The sequence below is a fragment of the Arctopsyche grandis genome, chromosome 3 (assembly GCF_051622035.1).
Source record: "Arctopsyche grandis isolate Sample6627 chromosome 3, ASM5162203v2, whole genome shotgun sequence".
Taxonomy (NCBI): domain Eukaryota; kingdom Metazoa; phylum Arthropoda; class Insecta; order Trichoptera; family Hydropsychidae; genus Arctopsyche; species Arctopsyche grandis.
Genome location: NC_135357.1, coordinates 6,073,555 through 6,088,759, shown reverse-complemented (window position 1 = coordinate 6,088,759; position 15,205 = coordinate 6,073,555). Strand labels below are relative to the sequence as shown.

The 15,205-nt window shown below is 33.2% G+C and overlaps 3 protein-coding genes across 5 annotated transcripts in view; 1 reads left to right on the top strand and 2 right to left on the bottom strand.

Annotated features, from left to right (window-relative positions):
• The window catches only part of bif (protein phosphatase 1-binding protein bifocal), a 63,890-nt gene extending 54,988 nt beyond the window's left edge, over window positions 1–8,902 (top strand). For both annotated transcript variants that reach the window (XM_077427979.1, XM_077427977.1), the window contains 3 exons: window positions 3,197–3,299; window positions 3,855–4,010; window positions 7,100–8,902. In XM_077427979.1, coding sequence (XP_077284105.1) covers window positions 3,197–3,299; window positions 3,855–4,010; window positions 7,100–7,239 — 399 coding nt within the window. In that variant the 3' untranslated portion in view covers window positions 7,240–8,902. The remainder of the gene's footprint in view (window positions 1–3,196; window positions 3,300–3,854; window positions 4,011–7,099) is intronic.
• LOC143909790 (uncharacterized) overlaps window positions 1–15,205 on the bottom strand; it is a 743,449-nt gene that overhangs the window by 86,628 nt on the left and 641,616 nt on the right. The window lies entirely within an intron of this gene.
• LOC143909008 (uncharacterized) lies at window positions 9,032–14,792 on the bottom strand. Its single transcript, XM_077426888.1, has 5 exons — window positions 14,710–14,792; window positions 13,977–14,237; window positions 11,768–11,860; window positions 11,477–11,686; window positions 9,032–9,536 (listed from the first exon to the last, which is right to left on the bottom strand). The coding sequence occupies exons 2-5, from the start codon at window positions 14,200–14,202 to the stop codon at window positions 9,448–9,450; spliced, it is 618 nt and encodes a 205-aa protein (XP_077283014.1). The 5' UTR covers window positions 14,203–14,237; window positions 14,710–14,792; the 3' UTR covers window positions 9,032–9,447.

Genomic DNA, 15,205 nt, shown 5'->3' with positions numbered 1-15,205 from the left:
TAGTACGCAAGACCCGTTCAGATGCTCTCTTACATCGCTTCATAATCGTTCACATGTTTGTGCTAGACTTTTGTGTGTACTTTTTTGAGAAAAAACTGTTATATTTGCCGTAGCAAGTAGCCACGAGCTGATGACACCGTCTGAACCCGTGAAATGACTGGCGTAAATGATTACACGATAATGATTTCAACCGTGACCACACACATGTATTGTTTTTAGTGAGTGAAAACAAACGGGCTGACATTTTACATGTATTATATTTTTTTTTTAGTACACAAACCATTAATATCCATATTATATTATATATTAAATCAGCTTTCATATGCTTTAACATTTCTAAATTCACTTAATTAATTTCACCGCGTGAAACTTTTCAATATTTGCATGATGATGCATACTTTCGACAAATTTCAATATATTGACTATCATCTGGTGCAACGATGACGTTAAATCATTATACATATGTGTGTTTTTTTTATTATTATTATTAATGTTTCCTTTCTCATATCCTTCTCAAGATCCGTATGTACTGCATGTGTACTTTAAATTGCGTGCAAATTCTCATGATCGGAGTGAGTACGATGACACCTCTCGGTCACGTTTTGTCATTCGGTCATACACGATGATGGGTCATCACGGATCCGCGTGTGGCTACATTAATTAGGCTCAGATGTCGTCAAACGATGGCACGTGCGTTTCATTTCAATTCTAGTATGATGTAAACAATTGGTATGGTCACGTTTGTGGATCATTTGGTATGATGCAAGAAGATTAATTAACTGTATTTGAAAACAAGGTTCAAATCTTAAATAAAATTACGTGGATTAGACAACTGTATGTGGTTCCTTTTCCTGAAAATGTTAACCTAGATTGAACTGTAGATAATTAAAAATAAATTTCAGGTGAATAATGTCTTCATAATCGAAACAACCGGCTGATCGCATTTATTACGACATGGTTGGTCTGTGCTGCCACTCTTAAGCATGCATCAGTGTAGCCATTCTTACGAATGCATCAGTGGTACTGCAAGAAAACTGTCAAACTGACAGAAGGCTCGCTACTCCTTAAAACGTATTACTACATATATTACCACTATATAAAACTTCAAGACCTACATATAGCAAAAAAAAAAAAATGTGATGAGTTAACTGCCTTGCATCCTCTCATTCGGTTCAAAATTTTAGTCATTTTGGATATTTAATACTGAAAATAAACAAATTCCAGACTACCTAATCCAAAAAACAACAATAATATGACTTTATTATGTATTTGATAAAAAATAAAGAGACGTATGAAATTAAGGTGAGTGCATTTGGATGAATGAATGGGTAAACGGACTACTAGTCACAGGACAACCGGTCGCTCTAGATCGGTCACACGTGATCACTCGTCACACTAAAACTGGTCACACCCTAAAATCGGTCACGAGAAAACTGGTTGACCAATTTTAGGGTGTGACCAGTTTTCTCATGACCAGTTTAAGTGTGACGGGTAATCACGTGTGACCGATCTAGAGCGACCGGTTGTCCTGTGACCGGTTCACATTTGACTAGTAATCACCGAACCGAATGAATGCTGTTTTTAAATCAAAAATGCCACTCTGTCTGAAGAAAAAGATCTTCGATCATTGCGTTTTGCCAGTGATGACGTATGAATGTGAAACTTGGACATTGAACGGCAAGATACTACACAAATTCCAATCCACTCAAAGAAGTGTGGAACGCTGTATGCTTGGCATAACGAGGAAAGACGGGAAGCAGAATACGTGGGTGAGGAGTATGACAAGCGTAGTGGACATAGTGGATAGAGTAAAGATATTGAAATCGCTATGGGCGGGCCACGTGGCTAAAATAATGGACGAAAGGTGGACAAAATAAGTGCTTGAATGGTACCCAAGAGAATGCAAAATGGTAAAAGGAAGACCGCAGGGAAAATAGGTAGACGAAATTAGGAAAATGTGTGAGGTGAGATGGATGAGAGTTGTGCAAAACAGAGACGAGTGAAAGCGTGTTAGAGAGGTCTTCATCCAGCAGTGGATGGTGAGCGACTGTAGACGATGATGATATGTACTTAAATCGAAATAAAATAATTTCCGGTAATACAATCACTAAATGTAAACTGGATCATCATACAGAGCACAAAATTTACTCTGTAATGTACCAGGGTTTTAATATTTAACTAGTAGTCTCGGTGCACGAAAAATCGTGCTCATAGTTTGTAGATGTACGCTAAAAACGTCTGACTGCGCGCACGCTTCGCGCCGAGTACTAACTTTAGCAATATTTATAAATTTAAAAACTCGAATAAAAATTTCCACTCTATCCGAAATCGAATCGTGATCTTTTTAACTATGTAAATGATCAATTCTTTATTAAATTTGCTACAAGAAGATATTGCTATCAATAATCACTATTATTATTTATAATACATAGAATAATTACAGAATTAAAAAATAGAATAATAAAGACTTATTTAGTGTATATATGTGTATACTTCTTTATATGTAAAATTCAATTTTCCATTCAATAGAAGAAATGTAAGAAAAACCAAAGAAGCTTCCATCTACTTTTCCAAAGAAAAATATTAATTTATAATTCATACTTATTCAGCTCAAAATAACTATACATCAGAAGGTTTACAACCGCTGATATCCAACATACGTGCCACATTGTCGAAACAGTTGCATTAACAAATCAAAAAGGACCCCCCATTTTCATCGAGGGCTCGTCAAACAATGAGAACAGGTCAATTGAGTTCGGCCGATACAAATCATCGTCGCCAAACACTTTCAATTTCAACGAGACTACGAATTATCTCTATTTTATTTATATATAAATCGATGACACTATCAGTGCGGAATTTAAAAACTAATCTCACATTTTAATTACTTAACTTTAAACCTTTATACAAACATAAAAAAAAAAACGATAACAGACATTATCCGAGGATTTCTATTTCTAATTAATGTTATCTTAAGTAAATTTCTAACATAGCACGTGTCGAATAACAGATGTGCACAGTTCAAACAACAAATATTGTATACCGGATCGTTACCTATGTAACTTTATGTCTTCAAATTGCAATATGTTGTGTATTGAAACCAATAAAATAAAATAAGACGTAATTGAAAATTGCTTCAAAACCTTTATATATCAAATACACATCGATTAATGAATCATTTCTGTTTGCATTTCAGCAATTGAAGATCCAATTTGACGACTCGTTGACGCAAACCTTCGAATATCCATCGGAAGCATCCCTCATTGAAGACTACACCACGCCGACGGTATCCCCTCTAGGTATAATCATAAAATATAATATAAAATATATTAAAATCTTCATATTCATTTCATTACAATCACTCTTTTGTTGTATTTGATCCCATTTCAGTGGCTTACAAGAAAAATGTTAAATTTTACATAACGCTCTCCCTATCGAACGCTATGTATTCGCTTGATTCAGAATCCTTAGTATGAGTGCTATAATATATGTGTATTCAGTGGTGTCATCCAATTTATGTAACATTGGGTTACAATATATACTTAACTAAAACCATGCAGTTAATGTTATATTATAATAATATCTAAATATCCATAGCAACCTGATTTTCTTTTACGAATGATGATCGATAGAATACTCTTCTGTCAAGTGAATGTTTATTCATAATCACATTAATGGGCTTTTGGCAATTTTAAATTTTGAATCGAGTTTTTCCGAAGACTTGTGGAAAAACTTTGAATGACAGCACTGCATATATGCATGATTGGAACCCCTTATCATATTCTCATTATAAGTAGTTTGTTTGAATAGAGCTAGTTCGCTTTGTCTGTATACCATTTTGTATTTCCCATTAGCGATAGGTGGATCGTTATCAACATACACACCTTCGAAAGTACTTCTGCAAGCCGAGACTTATCAATTGGGTGTGACGAGGAGTGGCAATGGGCCGACTACGAACGGTCAAAAGGTGGAATCAGAAGAGTTGTCATCTTCGGCTGCTACTAACGGAGGTGAGATATCCTTAAAGTACATATTTGATTCCGTAACGAAAGTATTCTACAGAATTTTATGCAATTCCAGGTACTATTGATAATGATTGTGTCAGAACTTAGACAGTATTATGGTACGTACGGTCAGTGTAATGTTTCCTGATTGTATTTTTTTTTTCGTCATGTATGTATGTATATGTTACAGTCCAAGTGTTTATTTCGTTTGTTCATACACACACTAATCTGGCCAGTTATAATGTACCCAAAAGAACAAACGAACTAGTTTGGTCATGCAAAAACTATAAGTTCAAGTATTCTCAATCGTTTGTCTCACTCTCTGTGTGTGTGTATTCTTACCCTGGGTTGCAATATTTAAAACATTAAATTAAATTAGGGAATCATAGCAACGTTGTAATGTGGTTTCCATGGGATACATACTTGGCGTTTTGACATCTCAGAGGTTTTGACAGCTTAAAGTTTATTTTTTAGACAGAGCCTTTTTGAAGATAGCTTTTGACTATAGCACTTACTAAAAACAATAGTTCGTATATAAACAAACTAGTATGTTCATGAACGAACCGGAATGTACACTTGGACTGTAACTTATGTATACATATATAGTCAGTGAGTAACTATAGTGTGATTGCACTTTTTAATTTCAATTATTATTGTGTTAGATTTGGATTTGCATATTGAAAATAAAATTCACATTAAAATAATTGCTTTATAAAGTTGTAGGGTCATGGCTTTTTGATTCGAATCCGAATTATAGTCGTTAAAATTTGGGCGACTCTGACTCGGATTCTATTTTTATAACAATGTGATATATTCTTTATATATTTTTTTATACATATATAATATGTATATAAACCAAGAAGGCCAAACAGCTAAACCCCACTGCGCTTTCCTGACCAATTAATTAAAAACATCAATAAACAATTTATAGAGCATTATAAAGACATGTATGGATAAATTTGACAAACGTTTTCGCAACATTTTATAAATCACGAATTTTGCGAGAAATAGAACAAGGTTGCTAATTTCTTGGAAACGTTACAATGAAATCAGATAAACTCGAAAACTTTGATCAGAACGATTGTGTGAAACAAGGTGTAACCAGCGGCGCCGGGCCATGGATTGAACCCGAGACCACTCAGTTGAAATCATTACACGCTAACCACTGGTCTATGCTACTGGTTATCTTAACTATCATTCCAAAAATGTCACATACAATCTATATCAAAATAAATACCATATAGATAATAGTCTGTGATAAAATTTTAGAATATCAAAATATATGTGATTAAATATATTGAAAATTGCCTCTTACAAAAATAATTCACACATCTTTGGTAATATACTGTTGGGTTCAGGATCTAAATGAAAACCAAAATCGCTTCGCAACATTTATTCAACGATTCAGGAGGTCTGCACGGAACTGCCGCTCACTCTAGGATATCTGATCTACCGTGTGTATATCCTTTTAAAGGGCAAGTTACACTACACAGCCTATGCGATCTATTAGCCCGGTCCATTGTCTGGATACGTACGTATCCTTTTAGCATGATCCGGGTTGTCTATTGTCTACGCACGAATTCCATTAGGTCTGGACATACTTTTTCACACTCCCACGTTCCAATACTATACAAAACATTATAGATTGCCTTTGATTAGCTTCTTTTTATTTCTAGATTCGTACATATTGGCTGATTGATTCGTAAAGGAAATGATACACGAATTAATATAAAGTTATATGTTATATACAAATATAATGTAAGGTAATTTATTATTAAGGTATTTTCATACCTATCCGCACATATTAAGGTACGGACAGTATTCTTTGTTACATTCTATATAGACGTATTCATACTCCATTCGCGCATATTTCTAAGTCCGCTTTAAAGGTCAAAGAATTTGACCCTTAAAGCCCTCCACATGAGGCCACCACCCCCGCAACGAATACAGTCTAAGAGACCCTTTCGTCGGAGAACGTGACGGTTGTTCATGAATATCGCACAAAAACAACCGCACATCACTGTTCTAATAAAAAAAATTCACACTGTACATAACCAAGTACAAATTAAACAACAACGCATGAACACATAAAGCGCGCATGCGTTAGGAAATAATACCTGAAATGTGCCGTGCGATACACGCACACCTCAAGTAAACATACATGTATGTATGTATTCGCGCATATATAATTTCGAAAGAGACTTTGTATGTAACTATCTAAGGCTTGGGTGGTAGAATCTGTGACGTTAAATTTAATATTAAAAAAATGACTATTTAAATAAAATAAAACTATTCAAATTAATTTAATAAAATGTTTACTATTAGACTAGCCATGTTTAAGCGGTTTATATTACAAATACCGAGCGAAGCCGGGTAAAACCACTAGTATATACATAATAGACCAAAGACTACTGTCCGTACTTGCAGGATTCCTGCTGCTGCCGACTCTTGCTGGATAGGTATGAACAGACCTTTAATCGTAGAAAGTTGAGTGCGCGCATTACACGCTCACCGATCCAACCCATTCGAAATGATGAATGAATGTGTGTGTGTGTCACTTTGTGGATGTGTATGTGGCACCCGTCACTCGGCCTGACTTCGTACATGCCTGTCGTCGCTCGGCCTGACGTCACATGTCGCTCCACACCCCCCCCCCCCCCCCCACTTCCACACATCTCCTCAACCGCTCGACTCTGATTGGCTGTGTCTCCACGGTCCGGCACATACCCACATCGCGTCCGTTTTTATATGTATATGGTAGAGAATCCTGACAGATGACGCTGTTCAGGACCACGGTTGGGATGTGGCGGTTGAGATGAAGATCAAACACGTGCGTTTTCAGTCACGTTGTTTATTAAGACGATACGTGCGGAGGTTTAGCGACCAACCGCGCGGAGCACAGGTTCAACTGCGACTAACCGTTATATCTCTGCCCCTTTTTATCCCCTTCTCACAATCAGTCGTAACATACTCTTTCTCAGCTATATAGCCCATACATCAGCCTTTCGTTCAATTCCAACCCTACATGTATATATATATAATAATTATGACTTGCTAAATGAATGCCTGAAATTTTCAATTTTGACATTTTTCAGATGTTGGAAACGGCACAAACTCCACTTGCAAACAGTCATCGGAGGCACGCGAAGACGACTATCTCAAACCGTTGAGAGACGGCGATTCGCACAATTGGAGTCATGAAACACACCGAGGTGCCGGCGATCTTCTATTCTGAAATCGATGAAAACTAGTCGTCTAAAACAAAATTGTAAAATGCAATACCGAAAGTCGAAAAATTCGAAACGAGGTTGAAATTAACCGTCGAGACGTTCGTCCGGGATGGTTTTTTTTTTTTTTTGTTTCTATTTAATTTAATTTATCGTATTGTACCAACACGATGAAGATCCGATTTGCCTTATTTTTGTATTTATGAATTTTTCGATGCATTTTAAAACGGGTTCGGCCGTATTTTTAAACTACAGTATGATTTAATTGTATTTTTAGTAGTGTCTGTGAAATGAATATATATAATATTTTACTTATATACATATATATATTATTTTGTGATTTTTACATGCTTTATACAAATGTGTAGTGCCAGGAAAAAGGGCACATTTAGATCGTCGCCTTTACATTTACATACATATATTTGATTACAGTAGTCTTTAATATACATACTTAAAATATATATATACTGTATTATTTGCTAGTTTTGTAAAATTTGATGGTCTGCTGTTAAATGAAGATGAATAAGTAATCTGCGAAAACAGCGCTGCTCTCGTTTTTTGAACTGATTCAAATATATTATACAGTATGAAACCAAAATCAGTATTTGAGAAGCGTTGAATCATATTTACTATATAATACTTACTTCTTTTCTTGCGTGTCTATTTATCATATGAAATTGGTACTTAAACTGTTGTGTCTAACTTACTCTTATGTATATTCGTAACGAATGTTCAATTCAATGAATTCGATAGTGTAACGTTGTATTAGTTCTGTTTCGCCGTCAATTATTAAGATGACTGTACTGTGTTCCAAAATATGTATTATGATACGGTGTAATATTTAACATTGTCATTCCAAAACTCAGTATTTATTCCAATATAATAATGATAATCTTTAAATGTGACATATTTTCTATAATACGTGTCTATGTGTGCTTAGCAAATATAGCCAGTGAATGAAGTGTTTCAAAATGTGATTAAAAAATTCCAATCTTATTATTATTATCCAACATATCTTTTTCCAAAACGTAGTTATACTTTTGACTTTTGTAATCTTTGTATATGTATTTATGAGGAATTTTATGCGTAAAAATAAATGCATTGATTTGGGACCATTGATTTACTTTCCAATTTATTTTTTCTCCATTGAATATGTGCTGTGTGATGAACTTTCATAAATATAATCAATCTATGTACCAATTAGCATTATATTAGTCATTTAAAATCACTTGCCACAATAACGCTTAAGTTTTATTTTGCTTGAGACAAAATTAAAACCGATTCTGTCGCTAGGTATAGTGTTTTTTTTTATTATTATTATAATTGGCTCATATTATTTATAAGGCTCTTTTGTATCTACTTGTAGAATTTTGTCAATATATACATAAATATATATATTATATGTGTAATCAGAACTCTGATGAAGCTTTATGTAGTAAATATGCTTATATAATTAATTATGTATATTCATACGTATTACATTCAATAGTAATTTGCAAAAATAACGAAATTAGTCAAAAAAGTAAAATACGAAGTGTTTTTTTTTTTTACTCACAATATTAAATAATCCCAGTGGTGATGAATGTTGAATTTGATAATGCTGTGTTTTGTAGAAATAATTATAATGTACTGCCCAATTAATTACTCATTAAGTATTGTACTATTATTTATAACAAATATAAAGAAAAAACAAATATAAATAAGCTTTCATTTCAAGATTTCCACAGATCGGTGGTAAAAATTATCACACGTACACGTGCATATCGTATCGGTAAAAGTGATGAGAATTAAAGACTAAATTGACGTACATAAATGTATAATAGTTTATTATGTAATAAAAAATAATTCTTAAATTTATTACATATGTATATGTATATAAAATTGGTTGTACAAACATTATATTATATAATTAATAATTACAAAGTAGATAAGCGCCATGCTTTTGAACAATGAAGGCTTTGATGAGTACAGAAAATAAGCACCAGTTCAATTATTTAATAATAACAATTAAACCCATTTCTTTCATTTTCAAATTTAGTGCATACATACATATAAATTTTATAGATCATGCAAATACATGTATAATAAAATACAACATCGATAAGCGCCATCCATACTCTTCAACAATAAATGCTTTGAGACCATCGAAATATTCAGACCAAACTTATTGACAACATTAATGCTTCCCTCCAGGATTCTCCTTTTTTTTCTTCATATTACACATTCGTTTTCAAATCCACTTCTTCCAAATCAGATTTAAGATTTTTATATGGAGATTCAGATATCACTTCTGGCTTCTTCTCGTCTGCAAATTAAAAATCCATTATTATTAATAACATATTAAAGTATTTTTGTCTAAACAGACTAATATTTTTAAACAACATAAAAACAAAACTATACAATTTAGTATTAATACTTGATTGTATTACTTAATATCGTATAATAAAAGAATCAATAAGTTGAAAATAATCAAAAAATCGTGTTACCATCACCATCATCATCATTTTAAGCCATTCACCATTCACTACTTGATGAAAATCTCTCCAACAGGCTTCCACTCGTATCTGTTTTGCGCAACTCTCATCCATCTCAACCCATGAATTTTCCTAATTTCCGTCTATTTACCCTTTAACATTCTCTCGGGTACCATTCTAACACTTATTTTGTCCACCTTTAGTCCATTCTTCTAACCATTGCCATTTTAATCTTTTCATTCTATTCTTCTCCCCCACATATTCCACTTTCTATCTTTCCTCATTATTGTAAGCATACAACGTTCCATACTTTCAATGGATTAGACTTTGTGTAGCATCTTGGCATACAATGTCGAAGTTTCACATCCATAAGTCATCACTACAAAAACACATTGATCGAAGATCTTTTTCTTTCGACAAAGAAGCATTTTTTTATATAAAAACGGCTTTCATCCGTCCAAATGCACTCCATCTTTATTACTTCTTCTTTACATACTACCGGACATGTATATTATTTGTCCTAAAAATAAATTATTACTGACTACTTCTACTATTTTATCATTAATGGAATGCTATCAGGATGCAAAAACTATCGAACATTGTATTGCAAATTGACATCCAATCAATTTGGTTATATTTTGTAATAATTTATTGACCTTGAAATTATTCATATGTAGGATTGCCAAGTGTCATAGGCAAAAAAAGAGAATAATTTTTACAATTTTCTTTATAATTGTGCCGGTTATTATTAAAGTGAAATAAGTCATTTAAGGTACAAAAAATACCATTATTTTACAATGTGATCGTAAAATGCCACCAGTGCAGGAAAGATTACATATTATATAATCATAATGTATAAATATATTTTTATGGTAGTATCAAAATGATTTTTAAAACAAATTTACATAGAAGTCCAATTATCTTAAAAGAAATATTGCATGCCTTATTCCACATTCATAATAACCGGAACATACGTACATATATAGTTAGGAACATGAAAAGTGGGCTTAAAAATTTATTGTTGAATTTAATCATCTTCATTCTCACTCTCAATTTCATCATCTACATATGTACGTTGCTATATTTGTCAACACTGCTAATTTTGTGCAAAAGTTTCTCATTTTCATTTATTTCTTTATAAAATTCTAAACATGAAATATTTTTGTAATGATATATGTATGTACTACGCTTAAAATACCCCAGATAGTGGAAATTTTCAAATTATTTCTTTCTTTAGTCCACTGTCCGCCGATCATGGAAAATATTCTAATGAAAGTAAATACGAGTAGACACTCAGTATTACCAGGTTGCCTCGTCTCTCCGCTCACGTCATGTCTTGTGAGAGAAAATATAGTACGGACTGCGTCAAATTATTGTCAAAATTGAATAAGAGGACATTACGGGTATAATATAAAAATATAGAGAAGAAAAGAATAATTTGTATATAAACTATAACTGTGTTAAATAATTTGTAAAACACCAATATATATTTTTTTTACTACCGCCATCTATGTATAAAATTAATGACTATCAACTGTCACCGCGATTAAAAATCTTCGAACCTGAAATGCTTCTTATATGATATTTTATCTCAAACGGCGGAGGCTCCATTTACTTATATTGATGACCAAAATGAGCAATATGACAAAGCATGAAAACGATCGGATAAGAGGCAACGTTTTTCCTGAATTGTAATCGTAAGTGAAACGTAAAGGAGGTATGTAATGTAAATAAAAAAGAGAACAAAAACTAAAATAACGTTTCGTTTTACCGTCCGCTGCACATTTCTCGTCATCGTCATCATCTTCTTCGTCGACATCACATGTTGGACAGTTGCAACATAAACCTCGTCCCACAAAAAACAAGGGAACTACACAAAGGCCACAAGCTAGAAAAGTCATAATCAGCGTGCATATGCACGAACCCTGCATACAATTTCCCACATTTTCTTGGACTCGTCCACAGCATGTTTCCGGAACTTCTACATTTCAAAAAATAAATGCAATATTCAATAGTACACATATGTATATATGTATTGCAATTCACCAGATATTATACTCACTTTTTTCAATCTTTTTTTTTTGTTTAGGTTTATCTACACCGAATTCACCTTGATCAATAACATTTGACAAAACGAGAGCTTTATTACCCTCACCTGCAAATAAATAAATCGTTGCAAACATTATTAATTGATGAAAATGTACAGTAAAATAAATATACCATGACTGATGCATAAACCTCAAGAAAAAAGGACCATTAAATTATGTTATTGTCACAGTGTATTGTCAATTGTAATATATTTTATATTCGAAGACAAACTAACCAGTAGATGTTTCTAACGAATTATGAATTATAGTCTTTCATATTTCGATAACCGTAAGAATGTATTCCAAACATAAATGTGACTTTCTGACTCAAATTACAAATCAATTGACGTTGTCACGACAACCAGTAGTGTGAATAAAATACATTCATCAAAATCTGCATGCCATATATAATATTCCGTTTGTTACAGACATTACTAACAAACTAACCAGTAGATTCTATGACAGAATCACTAATAAGTAATAACCATACTAACACACTTGAGAAAAGTCTCGGTGATTACAACAAAATGTCTATACCCTTCAGGTATAAACACAGAGTACCTAAACACAATCTGCTTGAGGTCATCAACTTTAGAGAGTTTTTAATTAATATTATGTATTAGATGTATTATGAGCATTTATAAGAATTGTAAATAGGTTTTTGAGCTCTTTTTCCTATTATGATGTATATATTGACATTAGAATAATATAATACTATGATTACTAACCAAATAAAATAAAATTGTAAAATAGAAAATGATCAGTAGATCAGTAGCTATTAAAATAGATATAAGATGTATTGTGAACATAATTTCGTAATAATAAAAAGCCTACGTTCTGTGAATCACAATCAAAAAGTAGGTGAAAGATACGAAATACATATTGATTGATTGATTGTGACCGGTCAGATTGTAAATCCACTGTGTCATATAAAAATAACTACGGGGGATTGTTGAAACATATTTTAACCACTCAAAATGCATTACAACTGGTAAATACACTTTGAATATATGTACACATATAAACTGTTCACAAATCAGATTTTTGAATATTATTGGAAGCATGAGAAAGTCTTGTGCTCCTAGGAACTCAACCAATCACGCATTGCATTTAAAATAGTCAATCTAGCTCGAAGACTAATAAAAGTTAAAATCAGATTCTAATTTTACAATTTTTATTCGTACATTTCACAAGGTCACCATACTTAGAAATAGAAAAGTGTTTTTACAAAAGGAAGAAACGCGACTGATGCATAGCGATGCAAAAAGTAAGAGTATTGTTTAAATAAAAGCAATAGCGAACTTACAAGTGTGTAATATGTTTTGAATACAACTTAATTTTATTATATTTCACATATGGGTTGGATCGCTTTTGTAGAACAACGCCCATCTAGCATTGCTAATACGATCTGTAATATTGATTTGCTATTTTTAGCAGACTGTTGAAATTTACATACAGTATACATCTCCAATAAAAACACGTTTAAAAGCTTCCTGCAGATCAAATTAACAAATCTACAAATTAAATACATACAGACTATGCTAATGTGTCTCCAAATGAAGCATCTAACCTAAATACATACATCATCATTACTGTATTTTGACATATGCAAATTCACAAATCTTAATAACTTATTTTTTTATGCAATGTATGTATGTAAAAGCAAACTTTCGACATTCGATACTACCACTATCGGCTTTTATATTATGAGAATATATGGGTTGGATCCTTTTTGCACAACTATTATACTTCCATATAATAATGGTTGTGGCTATTTGCAGGTAATATATCTGCGAATTGTTGGCTATTTGCAGGTAATATATCTGCGAATTATTGTCTATCTGTCACTGTCACTGTCACTGTCAGTGTGTTTACTGTTAAAATTTCGTTTTAAACCTCTTAATATTTAGTTCGAACTGATGAACTATTAAAATAATGAACAATTGATTAAACATATAAGATTAAAATAATGAACGATTGATTAAACAAGTCTAGCATACATTAAATGTAGTTCACGCGCATGCGCAGAAGGCTTTGCACCTGTCGCAGATATAGTACCTGCAAATAGCCAATAATTTGCAGATATATTACCTGTAAATAGCCACAACCTATAATAATTGAAGAATGTTTCAATTCAACGTGGACATTGGAATGTATTGATAAAATTAAAGGCATCAAACTTGCCTTCACCCATATGTGAATCAGTGGATTTGCTATCATCGCCATTGGAAGCAATAAAAGTTGCACGAAGATTCTCATCTTCAGTTTTATCACGCTTGACTTGGCCGGTGGCCACTCCGGGGGTGCTCGTCGACTGTGGGTCCTTGTAGGTCTTGGCCAACTCCAGAGACTTGTCCAAAACTTGCTCCTTCCACAATTTTGCAAACTTGAGTGCACGGGACGACGACATGTTCGTTCACAGCCGCGGTCGAGCGCAGACTAGCACTTAAAAATATATAAAAGAGCCTTGTAAAAATACATGCACACAATGTGAGTATGTAGCGTACTAGCTTTTAGAATTAGACACTGACGAATCGGCTCGCCAAGTCTCAATTATTGCCTGGATACAATGATAGCGAGTGCAAAAAAAATGTGTGTAACACTGGTGTAGCTAAAATTAGACGCTTTGCATAAAAAACACCCATATTGACATTCAAACATTCTCATTCACAAAAGAAAACATTAATATTCGCGAAAATGCGCTTCTACGATCACAGACAGCATCGATTTTATTCTTCTCTGTGTACCATTTGGGTGGGTGTGCCAAATATTGCGTCATCCGCCGAAATTGATGTTAAAAACATTGACCTTCGACATACTTTATGGGTTTTATATGGATCGCTCGTTTCAACTCAGGGAAATGTCCCTGTTTCAACGTGTATATATAGAGTAATTATTGAATAATCTTTGTAAATACCCAGAAATCTTATCTCCAGCGAATTTTAACAAAGGCTCGAATGAAACCCAACCGATCGCTGAAAGGTTATACGTTCAACTGGCGTTCTTTGTTACACACAATGAGAATAACTTAAGCAAAAAAAATTAATAGACTTGGAACTAGTATTTTTACATACAAATGTAAAAAGGCTGCATCCTCTTCAATCGAATCAATTCTAAATTGTTGCATTTTCAATTTAGAAAAAATAATTCACAGCACAAATGGTAAGACGTGTACCCAAATACAATATTATGTTTTGGGCATTTTTATATACCAGTGTTGCTCAACCTGTTTGTGCATACGAGCAGCTTTTTTAGTTTATTTTTGGTAGAGCCGCCTCTAGATCCACTCAGGTAAAAAGATGGAAAAAAAACAACTTTGAAAACGTTGCTGTTGCTGTTCAATGTGGAATTTATGGTAAAGTCGGTGGCAGGACAAATCAGCGCAAGCCAACTTAGCACAGACAATTCAGCGC